The sequence below is a fragment of the Myotis daubentonii genome, chromosome 2 (genome assembly GCF_963259705.1).
Source record: "Myotis daubentonii chromosome 2, mMyoDau2.1, whole genome shotgun sequence".
Taxonomy (NCBI): Eukaryota; Metazoa; Chordata; class Mammalia; order Chiroptera; family Vespertilionidae; genus Myotis; species Myotis daubentonii.
In genome coordinates, this window is record NC_081841.1 from 132,322,061 (window position 1) to 132,340,167 (window position 18,107).

The following is an 18,107-nucleotide window of genomic DNA, read 5'->3' on the forward strand; positions in this document are numbered from 1 at the left end:
AGGCAATGTCATTTTTTAAAAAAACTCAAAACTGAAGAATAGTAAAACATACACAATCTTAGAATACCTACATACCTGTAGTTAATGTTCTGGAACATTAGAAAGGCTATGTTAAGCCAAAGAATCTTTATTAGTTGGGTGTCAAAAGTTAAAGCCTTTTGCCCTGGCCAGGTAGCTCAATTGGTTAAAGTGTTGTCCCAATGCATCAAGGTTGCGGGTTCGATCCCCAGTCAGGGCACATACTAGTACAAGAAGCAACCAATGAATGTATTAAGTGGAACAAGTTGATGTTTCTCTCTCTTTCTCTCTCTCTCTCTCTCCCTCTCCCTCCCTCTCTCTCTCTCTCTCTCTCTCTCTCTCTCTCTCTCTCTCTCTCTCTCATCAGTAATTTTTTTTAAAGTTAAGTCTTTTAAGTTGGTTCTCATGAGATTTCAAATAGTGTCTCCTCCTAGTGCCCCACCCCACAAATATTACACTATAACCTATATACTCCCACTCACCCACCCAAGTAGTGACCTGTGTCATGTTCCAAAGATGTAACCTTTTATACAAAAAAATAAACACAGTGAAAGTCCCCTACAAAATAAAGCTTTTTAGAAAAATATTTAAAAGGCTGCTTAAAAAACACACACGGATATTCCCATGAGCAGTCTACAGACATCCTCAAGAGACTGTTAAAAGATACTCTATTTTTGGTAGACGTTAAGAAATATTTTTCCTGCTGATTATAAATGTAATACAAAATTCAAATAGAAATATGTAATATGAAAACAAAATGAAAAGCTTGTGTATACTGAGACAGGGATATGAACTACCTGGTAATATTTTCTCCACAGGGAAAACCTATTGTCCTAATACCATTTGCTGGATAGACAAATATAACTTCAGAGAAGCCATTTGCAAAAAACTCTGTGTGACTCTGGTCGCCCCCTCTGCCCCCCATACCGCCCCAAACACACACACTGGGATGTGCAGTGCACCCCTCCCAGTTGTGTGTGGCAGCCTTGGGGAGAAGTCAGATCAGATCACAAGTGAAAATTTAGCCTTGTTTTGAAGGCATCTTAAACAATGGCAAAAGGACGTACTCAATAAATGGTTGATATTTTACAGAAAAGTTAAGTCTCTGCCCTCACAAGGCTTTTTTCTTTTTCAAAAATTTCTTAGCTATTCTTCATTTTTTTTCTCGTAAGCTTTACAGTTGATCTAAAGCTGGCCACTGGATCTGCAGATTGATGTTGGGGAATTAAAATATGTGTACATCACACCAGGTGAGAGGGAGGCAAACAGCAGCTGGAGTTGTCCCAGCCTGGCTGCCTGAGGGCAGAGGCCAAAGCGGTTCATCCGTTCCTGCCGATTTCTGAACATGGTGCCCAAATATTCTGCCATTTTGCAATCATTTTTTGTTGTTTCTACATAAAATATTACTATATGTAGGTTGGAGATTGTGGAAAATACAAAGAAAAACACTAACCCAGCCGCCCACAGATAAATACTGTTTCCATTTGGTTGATTTTCTGTGTGCACATGTGCCTCTGTATTTACGTATTTTTTTCTTGTGTGTGTGAGAGGTCATACTATTTTGTAGTGTCGCTTTTTCACTTAATAAAACTGTGTCTAATATGTAATACTTTCAACAATAAAGAATCATAAAAAATAAAACTGTCCATTGAAATATGATTTTTATCACCTGAATAGTATTACATTATTTCAATATTGACAAAGATTTGTAAACTTGGCTGCTTGATTCTAACTCATACCTTCTTGAAAATTTACAAATGCGTCTTCAAACAATCTACAGTCAAAAAGTGAAGTCCCGATTTCTTCATAGTCTGGAGGGAGAAAAACGTTTGAATTTAAATATTTTATGTGGCAGAAACACCTCACAAAATAACCCTCCAAAATGAAAAGTAAACAGCAGTTATCTACTGGGAACTTGTAGGAAATGCAAATTCTTGGCACCTCTACTGAACAGCACCTCAGGGGGGAGGCCCAGCTATCTGTGACTTAACAAGCCTTCCAGGTCAGCCGTTGCCAACCTTTCAGACCTCAGGGACCACCAGTTGGTGACCGCTGCTCCAGGTGACTCTGAGGGGCATGCTCAAGTTTGAGAAGTGCTTGGTCTAGACCAGGGGTGGGCAAACTTTTTGACTCGAGGGCCACAATGGGTTCTTAAACTGGACCGGAGGGCTAGAACAAAAGCATGGATGGAGTGTTTGTGTGAACTAATATAAATTCAAAGTAAACATCATTACATAAAAGGGTACAGTCTTTTTTTTTTTTTTTTTTAGTTTTATTCATTTCAAACGGGCCACATCCGGCCCGTTCGGCTGTTCTATCCGCCCGCGGAGCGGAAAGAGCAGAGGGTTCTCTTGCTCTCCCCTCCGCTCCTTCACCAGCAGCAGTGTTAACATGGCAACCTCGGGAAACACGGCCGCAGCTCCTTCTTCTGAGTGGGCGGGTTTATATCCGCCCATTCAGTAGAAGGAACAACCTCTCAATCTTCCAGAGGCTCCTTGTAATGCCCGCAGATGCGACTCCCGACATCACCCTGGGAATGCGTAGACACGTTATCGTGGTGATGTAGGGAGACACCCCTGGAGAGCACAGTATCAGAGCCTTTCTGAGGTAAGATTAAGAGCTCTACTCAAACACAATTTTTTCCTGTTCCCACATTCTGTACATCACAATGACTTGTTAATAAAACAACAAAGACTTTCAGCTGTAAAAATGCATGCTACAGGGCATTTGTGTTAACATGCACCACTGCACATTAGCATCAACGCAAACATGATGGAAACCTGTGTACCCTGCATTAACCCTAGCTGCGCTGCATTGCAGTACTGCACCACACTGCAACGGCAGCATGGCTAGTGTGAACGAACCCTAATTCAGTGGGTTGAACAAAAAGATTGTATAGAAATGTGATGAACTAAAGATTTTATTACAAAATCGCTTAATTTCAGGGTTTCAGAAGTAATTGGGCAAATGAAAAACTGAAAATCAAATGTTCATATCTAATACTTGGATGAAACCCTTTCCTGGTAATGACAGCCTGAAGTCTTGTACTTATGGACATCACCAGATGCTGGGTTTTCTCCTTTGTAATGCTCTGCCAGGCTGTCACAGTAGGGGTATATATATAAATATCCTGCCATTTCCAGCTTTTAATAAGAAAAACTGTTGCAATGGGCATTTAACACGTTGTATGCGGGAAACGTATTTATACGTTTTACATATTTATACGTTCTACCAGTGTAGCAGAGCGCGGGACATGTATTAATACGTTTTTTATAGACTAGCGGTAGAATGCGGGTAATGTATAAATACGTAAACTAAAGTTATCGTAATTTTACTGAACGTTGCCATTTGCGCAAAAAATTAGCAAAAATGGCCCGTGCCACCTGTTAGCGCGCGATAAAAACTACCTGCAAACAATGTGTTAAAAGTGGCACTTGGTTGTTTTTATAGAGTCCAGTGGATGCAATCTGACATTGATAATGGGCTCTTTCACACTATGTGCACTGCGGCTGTTTTTTGCCAGTAACGGAAGTGCTAGTGGTAACTACTGGTTACCCATGTTTTGCACTGCCCTAGCACCTCCCATACAAGTGTGTCTGGAAGACACAGCAATGTGCAGCTATGTGTGTTACCATAAACAAAGGGCCTCTGTGAAAGATACACAGGTTTCCTATGGAGGAAAGGGGTTGTTCTCTATGGTCAGGGTGTGCCTCTGTCCCATGTCTGAACTTTTTCAGATGATTTTGTTATATATATATTTTTTAGAAGACCAAAAATGTTATAGTAGAGCAAATTTAATCACTTGTTTTTATACTTTACTGTCTTATTTTAGTGAAGAATTTAATAAGAGAACGGTACTGTTGGTTTTAGCCCAGTATTAAACATGAGTGGACCAAAGAAAAGGAAAGTGGACAGTGAATGCCGAGTGTTTAAGAGGGAGTGGACAACAAAATATTTTTTCACCGAAGTCCGATCAATGCTGGTATGTCTGATATGCCAAGAAACACTTGCAGTCTTCAAAGAGTACAATCTCAGCCATCACTTTGCCACAAAGCATGGCAACTATGCTAGCAAGCAGTCACCTCAAGAACGGGAGGCTACTGCACAGAGGTTGATGGCTAAATTACAGGCCAGCAAAATGTCTTTCACAGACAAACTGCAAGTCAAGAGACAACTACCAAAGCAAGTTTTATGCTATCATTCAAATTAGCAAAAGCTAGCAAACCTCTCTCTGAAGGCGAGTGTTTGAAAGAATGTATGATAGAGACAGCAGGTCTCTTGTGTCCAGAGAGCAAAGGCAAGTTTGAAAAACTCAGCTTATCGCGCAGGACAGTGACTCGTCGAGTGGAACTGATTGATGAAGACTTGGCCAGCAAGTTAAATAGTAAGGCAGAGTTCTTTAAGTTTTATTCACTAGCATTGGATGAAAGTAATGACGTAAAGGACATTGCTCAGCTCTTAATTTTTATCCGAGGGATTAGTGACAATTTTGAAATTACGGAGGAGTTTTTAGCCATGGAGCCACTGAAAGGAAAAACATGGGGAGAGGACTTGTATGACCAGGTGTCTACCGTCATCGAGAAAATGAAGCTACCATGGAGTAAACTTGCTAATGTCACGACAGATGGATCTCCAAATTTAACTGGAAAAAATGTTGGACTGCTAAAAATAATTCAGGATAAAGTGAAAGAGGAGAACCCTAACCAAGATGTTATTTTTCTTCACTGTATTATTCACCAGGAATCATTGTGCAAGTCTATATTACAACTTAATCATGTTGTTAATCCAGTCGTAAAGCTTGTTAATTTCATTCGAGCAAAGGGACTTCAGCACCGTCAGTTTATTAAGTTTCTGGAGGAAACTGATGCGCATCACGACAACCTACTTTACCACTCTCGTGTCCGCTGGTTGAGTTTGGGCAAAGTTTTCCAACGAGTGTGGGAGCTCAAAGAAGAGATTGGTGTATTTTTGAAATTAAAGGGGAAGTCTGACGAATTTACTGAGCTGAGTGACAAGAATTGGCTGTGTGACTTTGCATTTGCTGTAGATATATTTTCACATTTGAATGAGCTAAATGTGAAGCTACAGGGAAAAGATCAGTATGTACATGACATGTACACTAATGTGAAAGCCTTTAAATCGAGCTGATTTTCTTTTCCAAACAAATTTCAGACAAAGTCTTCACTCATTTTGCCACACTAGCCACACAGGAGACCATCCAAAACGTGAAGAAATACAGCAAATCACTGGATGACCTGCATGCAGAATTCTGTCGTCGGTTTTCTGATGCTGAAAAAATTGACCAGTCACTTCAACTGGTGGCCTGTCCTTTGTCACAAAACCCTGAAACAGCACCAGAAGAGGTGCAACTGGAACTCATCGATCTTCAGTCTGACTTTGTCCTAAAGGAGGAATTCAGCTCTCTTGAACTAAGAGACTTTTATGCTTCACTTAATGAAGCCACTTTTCCAAACATCCGGAGGATGGCACAGAAGATACTGGTGCTGTTTGGGTCAACCTATGTTTGTGAGCAGACATTTAGCGTCATGAACATCAACAAAGCCCCTCACAGATCCAGCTTAACTGACGAACACCTCAGATCTATCCTGAGAATAGCCACAACAAAACTAAATCCAGACTTTGATGCATTAGCTAAAAAAGGAGACCAACAACACTGTTCCCACTGAAGTTGATGTTTTAAAGACCAAAAACCTTTCAACCCAGTCTACATTGCCATCTACATCTACGTCCCGGGCATAATTTGGAAGTTGCACTAAAGAAAATGTTTAATTTACTGTTTACACATTTTGTTGTTTTCTATTTGTTTAGTTTTAAATTATTTTATTATATTTAAGTTTAATTTGAAAGGCTTTTGTACCTTTCCTTTGTTAGGCAATTTTATTTTGCCTTTGCCATCTTCAATATAAGGTATGTTATTGTGCTATGATTCCTCCATTTTTTGAAGTTTCAAATTATAATAATTAGTGTTTACATTCTTCTTGTTAAAATGTTTGAAATGAATAAAACTATTGAAATAATAAACAAAAAAGACCATACCCTTTTATGTAATGATGTTTACTTTGAATTTGTATTAGTTAACACAAACACTCCATCCATGCTTTCGTTCCGGCCCTCCGGTCCAGTTTAAGAACCCATTGTGGCCCTCGAGTCAAAAAGTTTGCCCACCCCTGGTCTAGACAAAAGAATGCATTGAATGAGCTTTAAGATATGTTTGCTCTTAATTTCATTTTTTGGTTTTGTCCTATAGAAAATAATCCCTTTCAAATAACCATTTATTTTATACTATTGCTTAAAATATAGACGATCACGCTTTTTCTTATAAAAAATAGCATTATTTATAATAAAGGTTTCACACTCATAGGAGAAATGATAAGGCTAAGTGGCTATATATCTGCCCATACGAATGGAACTTCAGCTTTCCAAAGAGGTCCTAATGAAAGGTCACATTTAACTAAGTCAAACATTAGAACAGTAAAATTACTTTCATACTTTAAACTTGAACATACCAAAAAAGATACTTGGTTTACTAAGGAACAGAATTTGAGTCAAATCAAAACTAACATAATGCCATTCTCAGATCTTAGCAACAAGTGTGCTCATCTGTGGGGGTGGATGTGTGACCGAGTTTGGTTCTGAAGTGCCCATCTCTTGCTGGTTACTCTCCGCTATGCACACCTTTGGAAAATACTTGAAAACCTTCATGGCATCAGGATACTTTTTACAAAATTAATGAGTTTGTGAATTGCCCACATCCTGTAGATTTGTAAAAGACAGGAGATCTGGAACAATGGATTTTATTAAAGAATGAATAAAAAGGAAAAGAATCCTTCAGATAGAAAACGTGTACAGGTTTTTGGTTTGGTTTTGTTTTATATGTAGGTCTGTGACAAGTCTCTGTATAGGGATTTTGCTATTTTAGTACCTGATTCTGAAATATTCTCATCCATGAGTCTTTCCTGAATCAAATGAAGTTTTTGTGATATTTCTTCAAATAAATCATTAAGAAGTCCTGCTTCCTTACATTTCTTGAGAAAAGCAACTTTCACAACTGCATCTAAGAATAAGAAAAACATTTTAGAAGGAAACAGTGTTAGGGAAGCTGTTATAAATCACTTTATAGTCTTCTTAAGACATTGCCTAGTGGTAGATGAACATAATTAGTTAACATATACAGTACCTTTAGGTTGTCTATTAATTGTAATTTCATCAAACCTCATTTTTTCTAGATGAAACAATGAATGAAATGTTATGAAAATGTGAAAAACTTTGTTTAGAATAATTATATGAAGCAAGACAATGTTCTCAAATTTAGCTTCAACTCTTTTGAGATGACAGCCTTTGTTATTGTTCTGTCACAGTGACTGCTGTTATAGAACATCTGTCTGCTTAAGAACAGAAAGCTGCCAGTACTGGCTCCGGGGAGCAGGGAATCTCAGTGTGAGGGTGGCACATTACTGTATTCTAAGCTCACACTATCTTGCCTTCTTTATCAAAGACAATATCCTCTCAATACTGAAGAGTGATGGACTGTCCTGACCTAAGTTATTTTGATCTGCTGGGGTTATGATAAAAAGGATTGTTAAGACAAAAAATTTGATTCTTATAAATTAGTTATTACAGGTCTAGAAGAATAAAGTGGGATACCAACTTTGAAACACATGGCTCATCTTTTTTTGTAAGTATTATAGGTCATATTTGTTACAGAAAAAACACTTATAGCAAACCTGTGTGTCTGCTATCCTCTTCTTCCAATTGTTTTTCGGACCTGTTTACTGTTGTTAGTTTAGGTACCTAGAAGGAGAGAAAAATCAAGGTTACTTTATACTGATTTTACTGTTGGCACTGAATTGAAACAGAAATTTTAGGGCTAAAATAAGACAGGTTTAGGAAATTTTAGAAATTTTGGAAATTAAGGGGACCATGGAGAAAGCACAGAGTTGCAGAGCAGCAGAAGGTATATTTCCATAGAATAGGGAAGCTGAAAAGCTGCAACAGGTACATTTCCATAGAATGAGGGTGGGACCAGCAAAAGGTCTATATTTACAAAATAAAGAGAAGGCCGCCCTTCATTCAGGGGAGAAGAAGAAAGCCCAAAGGGAATAGGAGACCAGTAAGGAAGGAGGGGGCGGGGGAGAACCTCACATGTCCCATGTGAGGCTGACTTTTGAGCCTAGGAGTTACTATAGTAACAGTCTTAAGGAAATAGTGACCAATCGGAGGGGATATCAAGGCACCAGGATCTGCAGCCTTTATAAGCCATAGGGAAAGGAACTCAGTGGAACCCTTCCTTCCTCCCGTGGGAATCCGTTCTGTGGGACTCTCCCCCTTCCCCACGTGGGAGTCTGTACTTGTTCTTTAATAAATCTCCACCTTTGCTATACCACCTTCTGTCCGTGGATTCATTCTTCGACTCTGGCGGACAAAGAATCCGGGTTCCAGTCCAAAAATTCCGTTTCAGAATGTTGTATAAAATGGAAACCAATCTTTTTTGTATAATTCAGTGATATGCCTATGGTGAAAATCATGCCCCATATTCATCTGTTGATGTAAATATCAAATGTATTTTTGTTTTGTATGCCAAAACATCAAGAGTTGTGACAAGTAACTCATATAAACAGGAGAAAGGTGAAGGTTGCTTATATGACCTGGTGCATAAAAAACTTTTTGAAATCCCCAAAACATTTTCATATGCTTTACATACAACAGTAATCCAGAAAATTATAAGTTACAAATTAGGTCAAGTATGGAGCATGCAGCTGGGAAATACTTGGCTAGGTAAGGATGCTCGACCTTACCTCTAATCATTTTAAGATCATAAGCACTACATGGGTTCAGATTCTTCTTACTAATTTGGTACCAGGGGATGTGTTATAGGAGCTATAGGACTGTCACATCTAACTTCTCTTTAATATTCATTTCATTAAGGTTCTATCATTTCACCTGAAATCCAGAATGGTTAAAATGAGGACTTTGTAAGCAGAAACTTAAAGCTATAATAAAATTAAGTCAAAGTACCTGTACAGAAATGCTTGTTGAGTGATCTGCCTTCTTTCTTTTTCTTGGTACTCCTGAAAAATGAGCTGAAAACGTAAATCATGTAGAAATCAGAATCCTTAAAGGAAAAGACTGATGCTTGATTACATAAAATGTAAAACTCTTACATGCCAAAAGTTATTACAAAGTCAAAAGATATGCCAAACTTGGACTAAATGTTTGCAACATCTATGATAAAAGGCCAATTTAAAAAATATAAAAAGATCCCATAAATCAATACCAAAAAAAGACACTGGAGTAGAAAAATGGGCAAATTGGGAGCCCTCTGGGGAGAGGGTTCATTGAATAGGAAAACAGACCGGGTGACAGGAAAATAAATATAATTGATCAAAAGATAGGGGAATATACTCAATTTCACTCAAGTAAAGATGCAAAGTAAAAACAGATTGACAAAGATGAAGGTGCTCAGTATCTAATGTTTGCAAGGATTTGGGTAATTATGTACTGCGGGTGCAGCCTCTTTGGAAGATAATTAACCAATAGTTACTCAGTTTCATTTTTTATACTCTTTGATCCAGCAATCTACTGAAAGGAAGTTTTCCTAATAGTACAGTTCATAAAGGCACAAAGTTGAATGGAGAAAAATGCTAACTACAGTATTAAATGTGGTAGAAAAACTGGGAGAAACCTAAATGCCCATCATACAGAGACTAGTCCAGTTGTGGTTCAGTTATGTGACTAACTAATGTACACTATGGGACATTATGCAGCCGTTTAAAAGTGAGGTAGATCCACTTGTGTTGATATGGAAGGATCTCTAGAATATATTAAGTGAAAAAGCAAAGTACAGTAGTAGGTAAGTTTGTATACCCAGACAATTTTCGGAAGAATTCAAAAGACAATCTTCTGGGGAGAGGATTCACTACCAGCGTTATAATCTGCTTTTTAAAACTAATACATTATTGTTACCTTTCCTGTCAATAAACAGTAATTGACAACAGGGTTTTTCTTAGTATTTCTTAATAAGTTAAAAGAGTAATGTTTTCAACCAAAAAAAAAAAAAAGTAAAGAAAAGGATATTGTATTGAAATGGCATTTAGTTCTGAACAGCTTATTTTATTAATACCCAGTAATTCCTAGGAAGTGTACTTTATATGTCTCTAGTCCACCCTCATTGGGACCTAAACTGTGGCCAATGCTTGCTACATATGAGGTGTACCGAATTCCTGCTAGCAACACATATTTCAAAATAATGTAAATTTACGATTTTTTATTCTTCCCCAAAACATCAACCCATTATTTTTAAAAAAGGTACGAAACAAGAATTTTTAGGGGTGAAAAAACAGGTTTTAGGAAATTTTAGAAATTAAGAGGACCATGGAAGAAGCACAGAGTTGCAGAGCAGCAGAAGGTATATTTCCATAAAATAGGGGAGCTGAAAAGCTGCAACAGGTACATTTCCATAGAACAGTGATGGTGAACCTATGACACGAGTGTCATAGGTGACACGCGAACTCATTTTTTTGGTTGATTTTTCTTTGTTAAATGGCATTTAAATATATAAATATAAAAAATATAAATCTTTGTTTTACTGTGGTTGCAAATACCAAAAAATTTCCCTATGTGACATGGCACCAAAGTTAAGTTAGGGTTTTTCAAAATGCTGACAAGCTGTGCTCAAAAGGTTCACCATCACTGCCATAGAATGAGGGAGCAGGGAACAGCAAAAGGTCTACATTTACAAAATAAAGGGAAGGAAGCCCAAAGGGAATAGGAAAACAATAAGGAACGAGGGGGGAGAACCTCACGTGTTTCATGTGAGGTTCTACCTTTGAGCCTAGGAGTTACTATAGTAACCAGTCCAAAGGAATAGTGACCAGAGGGGATATCAAGGCACAGGCTCTGTAGCCTTTATAAGCCACAGGGAAAGGGAACTCAGTGGGACCCTTTTCCCCACTCCCGACGTGGGGTTTTGTACTTGTTCTTTAATAAATCTCCACCTTTGCTATACCACCTTCTGTCCGTGGATTCATTCTTCGACTCCGGCGGACAAAGAATCTGGGACATCCTGCCCAGGGAACAAACACCGTGTGTTCCAGCCCAAAAATTTTGCTTCAATAATGACTCAAAAATGAGGGTAATGATACTGTTTGGATAAAATGAAGTTGGCATGACACAGAATTGAGCCTTTTCCAAATAGGTCCTAACTCCAGTCCACAAGGAGCATTCCAGATTCTGTGCTAGAAAGACACTGCTTTTTCTGACAGTACGTGGAAACCGTTCATGAATGAATGTCCATCCCATACTTCCGTTCAGACAGGGTCCAATTTTAGAACTTAATTGCTAACCATTAATTAGAACTGAAATGCTAACCATGCATTCTTAGGACACTTTCATTTAGGGGCCATGCAGCACTTTATCAATTTTATCTGCTAAAAATTCTGATATTCTTTTAGAAGCGAAGCAGTCACAAAAAGGCAGAGCTTTTTACCTTGTTGTGAGACAGTCTTCTGAATGCAGTGAGGATGGAAGACACGAGACAAAGGCTTTACAGAGAAGAGGCCTAGTTCACAAAGAAAACTTAGTACATTATATTAAACACTGTACAAAGAAAATGACAATTTTATGTGTAAAATTTTTAATTCAGAAATTTTTATTTTAATTCAGTGAGGCTAGTAAATCAGGTTATTTCATGTCTTACCTAAATGATTACTTTTCTTTAAACTCACAATACTAAATTTTAGAGACTTACCAGATTGAGTTTCTCTCGATGGATCATGTTCTTGGCAAAACACTCTGAAAATGCAATTTCAAAGAATTGTTAAATATTTTTACTTACACTTTTCAAATATGCCTATTTTCGTGATTTAAAAAGGAATTAAACTATCTTTATGATAGTATTGCCCTAAATATTTGTTAAAGAAAAATGCTGTTTGAGACTTCCAGTCAAGATGGAAATACAGGTAAATGCTGTGCTGGCCGCCTCCCATGGCCACATCAAATTTACAACTAAATTATAGAACAACCACTCCTGAGAATCACCTGAAAGTCTTAGCTGAACAAAACTCTTATAACTAAGGATATAAAGAAAACCCATGTCAAGACTGGTAGGAGAGGCAGAGCTATGAAATGCGCATCCCCACACCCATGTGTGGCTATTAAGGACTGGGAGGGATATCTTGGCTGCGGAGGCCCCTCACTCCTTCGCCCCACACCAGACTCTCCAGCCCAGACGACCAGTGCCAGGAAGAGGAGACCCCACCACGTGTGGCTGTGAAATCAGCAGGGACCCAGTCTGGGTGTGGAGGAGGGCTGTAATAAGACCCAGACAACCTCTTAAAAGACTTGAGTTCAGACTCACTCACCTAAGTTTTAGAGCAGGGAAAGAAGCTTAAAAAGTGCCAGGGACATATGTGGAGGAACTAGTCTGGCTTCCAGCAAGACCTGGAGGAGTAGCTCTCTCAGGACAAAAGTGCCATCAGGCACCATTGGTCTGTTGTTGACTCCTCCCCACATACAACCTGCAGGTGCTGGTGGACAAAATAATCTGAGTCAACCTGGCTAACAGAGTTCACCTTGGCCTGGTGATTCCCCGACACCCTGCCCCACCCAATTCCCACACCCACCCAAACACCTTTCAGAGGCTAATTCACACAAGCTCTGTGGAATTTCCTAAAATTTCTAAAAGATCCACAAACCCCAAATGAACACTGACTGGCCTCAGCTTTCCATGTACCTCTTGCTACCAGTCCCAAGCCTGGAGCTAGTAGAAGCCAGCCTCATTCCACAGCATAACCACTATCACGTGCCTCCACTCCCAGCACAGGCAGCTACCAAACACAGACCACTTTGCAGCTCCTCCCAGGTGGCCTCAGGCCAAACAGCAGCTGACCTTGGCCTGCACAGGAGCCCCTCCTAAGAGGCCCTGGAACCAACACACCTGGGGGCTGGCTTCAGACCATACCAGAGCACCACCAATTAGTGCCACAAATGACACACCCAAATAGTGGTCTCAGCAGGCACCAGAGCCCTGCTAAAGCAAATCCCACTTTGTAGGGTCAGCCCCTGCACAACAGCTTTGCTTGTAGTCATTGCCAGTCCTCACAATCTGTCAGCCTGAGGATCAATCCCACCCACTGATGTGCCAACAGCAATCAAGGTTCAACTCAATGGAAGGGCACATAAAACCCACACAAAGGACACCACTGGAACACCCAGTTCAAGTGAACAGGGAGACTACGCCACGGGGCCCCACAGGACACCTTCTACATAAGGCCACTCTGCCAAGACTGGGAGATACAGCAGTTCTACCTGATACACAGAAGCAAATACAAGGAGGCAGCCAAAATGAGAAGACAAACAGGTCCCAAATGAAAGAACAGAAGAACATTCCAGAAAAAGAATTAAAATGGAAGCAAGCAATCTACCAGATGCAGCATTCAAAATAATGGTTATAAGAATGCTCAATGAACTTAGGGGAAGAGTAGATGGTATCAGTGAGATGTTCAATAAAAGATAGGAAGCTTAAAAAAAAAGAGAGATAGAAAAAATAAAGAACCAGTCAGACATGAAGAATACAAGAACTGAAATGAAGACTACATTAGATGGAATCAGCAGATTAGATGAAGCAGAGAATTAAATCAGTGATATGGAAGACAAGGTAGCAGAACAGCAAAAAGAAAAAATAATTTTTAAAAAATGAAAATAGTTTAAGGGACTTCCAGGGAAACATAAAATGTAATGACATTCACATCACAGCAGGACCAGAAAGAGAAGAGAAAGAATAATGGATTGAGAACTTATTTGAAGAAATAAGAAAACTTCCCTAATCTGGCAAAGAAAATAGACATACAAGTCTAGAAAGTGCAGAGAGTCCCAAAAAAGATGAACCCAAAGAGGCCCACACCAAGATGCATAATTAAAATGCCAAAGGTTAAAAGGAGACATCTATGATACGTTCAATAATAAAAATAAATAAAATAAAACAAGAGGCCCGGTGCATGAAATTTGTGCATGAGTAGGGTCCCTAGGCCTGGCCGGCAATCAGGGCCTTCCTTCGTTCCACGCCGCCCCCTGGTGGTCAGTGCACATCATAGCCAGCAGTCAAACTCCCGGTCAGCCGAACTCCCAAGGGGACAATTTGCATATTAGTCTTTTATTATATAGGATGCGAAAGGTTAAAGACAAAGAGAGAATCTTAAAAGCATCAAAACAAACTGTTAGAAAACTAAGGGAGCTCCCATAAGACTGTTAGCTGATTTCTCAATAGAAACTTTGCAGGCCTGAAGGGTTAGCACAAAATATTTAAAGTGATAAAAAGCAAGGACCTACAACCAAGGTTACTCCACCCAGAAAGACTATCATTTAGAATATTAGGAGCGATAAAGAGCTTTCCAGCCAAGAAAAAGCTGAAGGAGTTCATCACCACCAAACCAGTATTACAAGAAAGGTTAAAGAGAGAGAGAGTTGGAGGAGGAGGAAAAAAGGAGAAGCAGCAAAAAATACGAGTAAGAAAATATTGCAAAGAAAAATTATTACTGATAAAGGTAAACAATAAAATCACTGGATCAATCAACTGTAAAGCTAATACAAAGTTTAAAAGGCAAAAGTAATTACAACAGTTAAATCAAGGGACACACACACACACACACAAAGTAAAAAAAAAAATGATGTAAAAATAAATGTGGAGGTGGAAAGTAAAACTGGTTGTGACTTTAGAATGTGTTCAAATTTAAGCAACCACCAACCTAAGACAGACTGCTGTAAACATAGCTTGGGATATATGATGCACAAACCAAAAGCCTGCAAAAGATATACAAGAAATAAAGAGAAAGGAATCAAACACAACACTACAGAAAGTCATCAACATACAAGAGAGTAAGAGAATAACAAAGGAACAGAGAAGAATTACAGAACCAATCAGAAAACAATAATAAAATGGAAATATCTATATGCCTTGCAATAATTACTTTAAGTATAAACAGATTAAATAATCCATCAAAAGACAATGGATAGTTTCCTCAAAAAAATTAAATATGGAACTCCCATTTGACACAGTGGTTCCACTTCTAGGAATATATCCTAAGAAACCAAAGCCAATCAGAAAGAATGTATGCATCGCTATGTTCATAGCAGTGCAATTCATAATAGCTAAGATCTGGAAGTAGCCCAAGTGCCTGTTTCATCAGTAGATGGGTGGATAAAAAAAGAGTTGTGGTACATTTACACCATGGAATACTATGCAGCAGTAAAAACAGAAGGATATCTTATCCTTTGAGACAGCATGGAAAGATCTGGAGAGTATTATGCTAAGTGAAATAAGCCAATCAGAGAAAGACAAGTATCACACAATCTCACTCATAAGTTGACGCTAATGAACAAAATAAACTGAAGAACAAAACAGATCCAGAGACAGAAACATGGGACAGACTGTCCAACCTCAGAGGGAAGAGATTAACCAAAGACTTATATGCATATATGCATAACCCATGGACACTGACAATAGTGTGGTGAAGGCCTGGGGCAGGGGGCGGATGTGTGCAAGAAGGGGTCAATGGGGGGAAAATGGGGACATCTATGATACTTTCAACAATAAAGATCAATTTTAAAAAAGGCAATGGATAAAGAAGTTGTGGTACAAACATAATGAAATATTACTCAGCCATAAAAATAATGAAATCTTACCATTTGCAACAACATGGATGGACCCACAGGGTATTATGCTAAGTGAAATAAGTCAGACAGAGAAACACAAATATAGATTTCACTTATATGCGGACTCTAAAGAACAAAATAAATGAACAAACAAAATCGAAAAAGACTCATAGATACAGAGAACAAACTGATGGTTGCCAGATGAGAGTGGAGCTGGGGCTGGAGAAAAAGATGAAGTGATTAAGAAGTAGAAAATAGGTACAAAAGAGGCACAGGGACATAAGGCACAGCATCGGGAAACAGTCAATAATATGGTAATAACTATAAGGGTGCCAGGTGGGTGAAAACCTTATTGAAGGAATCACTTCATAAATTATATAAATGTCTAATCACTATGTGGTACACCTGAAACTAATAAAATATTGAACGTCTCTAATTGAAAAAATTTTAAAGTTAAGCCAAAAAAAAAAATCTGTTCGAACCCGTGTGAGTTACTGACCCACATCAAGCACAGATGGAGCCTCTGCCAGATGTTCTCCATGTTCTTGGGCCTCAGAAAGGTCAGGATGCTCTCTTGAAGGGTTTAGCCCTGACTAGATATTCTGAACATACTAGTTGATAGATAGTAATCAGTAGGTTTTTACTGAATAAAGACACCTAAGGACCCAACATCTAAGATGCACAAAATTTTATCTGACTATACAAAGTTCTGATTTTCAACAATAAATATTTAGCACAAAACTGCATGTATTAATTTGGGAAGCACAGTTTTCTAACTCTACAGGCATCTCGCCTAAATTTTAGATTTGAACTGCATGAATCTAGAATTGATCAGTGCCCCAGAAGAGAAGTAGCAAAGTTATGAAGAAGAAATGGTGAATTTTAAGGATCTGCTCAAGCCGCATTTTCTTTCCATCCTTTCTTCCTCCTCAGCCCCCACCTACATCTCCTTCCTTCCCTTATGGTGCTGACCCCTAAGATGCAGGGTCCCCTCACCTACGGGAATGAATGAATGCTTCCTGTCTCACACCAGTTCCCACCTCCTCCATTTAGTTTTCCCAGCCACCCCACCTCTTCTCCCAATCAAAATTAATCTCCTCACCCTTTGGATTCTGGTATCTCTGAGCACTTTCATTTGCCAGGTACTTAATTTTTTTTTTTAGTATGAAAAATTTCAAACATATATAAATGTGGAGGAGATATGATGAACCCTCATGCCCTCAACCATCATTCAGTTTCACTCAACATCATTAATCGTCAGGAAATGCAAATCAAAATCACAATAAGATATCACCTCACACCTGTTAGGATGGCTATTATCAGAAAGACTAGAAATAAGAAGTGCTGGTCAGGATGTGGAGAAACCTTGTGCACTATTGGTGGAAATGTAAATTGATGCAGCCATTATAGAAAACAGCATGGAAATTCCTCAAAAAATTAAAATTAGAACTACCATACAATCCATTTCTGGGTATTTATCTGAAGAAAACAAAAACACTAATTTGCAAAACTATATGCACCCCTATGTTCATTACAGCTTTATTTACAATAGCCAAGATATGAAAACAACCTAAGTAGCCTGAATCAATTTAGTTAACAGTTGACTTACTGTTTTGTTTTTACTAAATTATATAATTATTTAACTGAACTGAAACTTTTCATCGAAAGGGAGCTCAAGTTTCTCCCTGGATAAAATAAATATAATTCTATTGGACTTGAAATATGCCTTATTGGGGCCTGGCCAGTGTGGCTCAGCTGATTGGAGCATTGTCTCATACACCAAAATGTCATGGGTTCAATTCCCGGTCAGGGCACATACCTGGGTTTCGTGTTTGGTCCCAGGTTGGGGCATGTATGAGAAGCAGCCAATTGACGTTTCTCTCTCACATTTATATTCTGCTCTCTCTCTCTCTCTCTCTCTCTCTCCCTTTCTCTCTAAAATTGATGAGCATGTCCATTGGTGAGGATTAAGAAAAAAAAAGAAATATGCCTTATTGGGTTAAAATTAATATTTAAAGAATTATTAAGGACATGACGCAAGATTTAAAAGTCAAAAGCAATACAAACAAGATAAATTTCTTTAATAACTGAAAGACTGATTACTGTATTTGTTGCATAGTTTATAATTTTTAGAAGTTATTTATAGGTATGATAGTGGTGACCATGGTGGAAAAGGTATTTATTGAGCAGACAAGATGGATAAACAATAGACCTGTGGCTAACAAGTAAGGCTCCTTTCCTGTTTATAGGAAAGAGCAAATGTAAACTGGTTCCCAGTCTCACGGATACCCATTATGTAGATCACTAGGTCACTCATGCCACTCTGACAACCAATGCTTTCTTTCCACCAGAAAAGAAGGACTGTAGGAAGATTACAACTAAAACCAAAAGCAACCCTACTTATTTTCTTCCCGTGATAT

At 38.6% G+C, this 18,107-nt stretch overlaps 1 protein-coding gene across 1 annotated transcript in view; it reads right to left on the reverse strand.

Moving 5' to 3' along the window:
- Nucleotides 1-18,107, reverse strand: part of SETDB2 (SET domain bifurcated histone lysine methyltransferase 2) — a 108,263-nt gene that overhangs the window by 1,625 nt on the left and 88,531 nt on the right. The window contains exons 15-20 of the mRNA XM_059684581.1: nt 11,786-11,829; nt 11,525-11,596; nt 9,055-9,119; nt 7,764-7,830; nt 6,962-7,093; nt 1,758-1,829 (exon numbers count right to left, since the gene is read on the reverse strand). Of these exons, the coding sequence (XP_059540564.1) occupies nt 1,758-1,829; nt 6,962-7,093; nt 7,764-7,830; nt 9,055-9,119; nt 11,525-11,596; nt 11,786-11,829 (452 nt within the window). The remainder of the gene's footprint in view (nt 1-1,757; nt 1,830-6,961; nt 7,094-7,763; nt 7,831-9,054; nt 9,120-11,524; nt 11,597-11,785; nt 11,830-18,107) is intronic.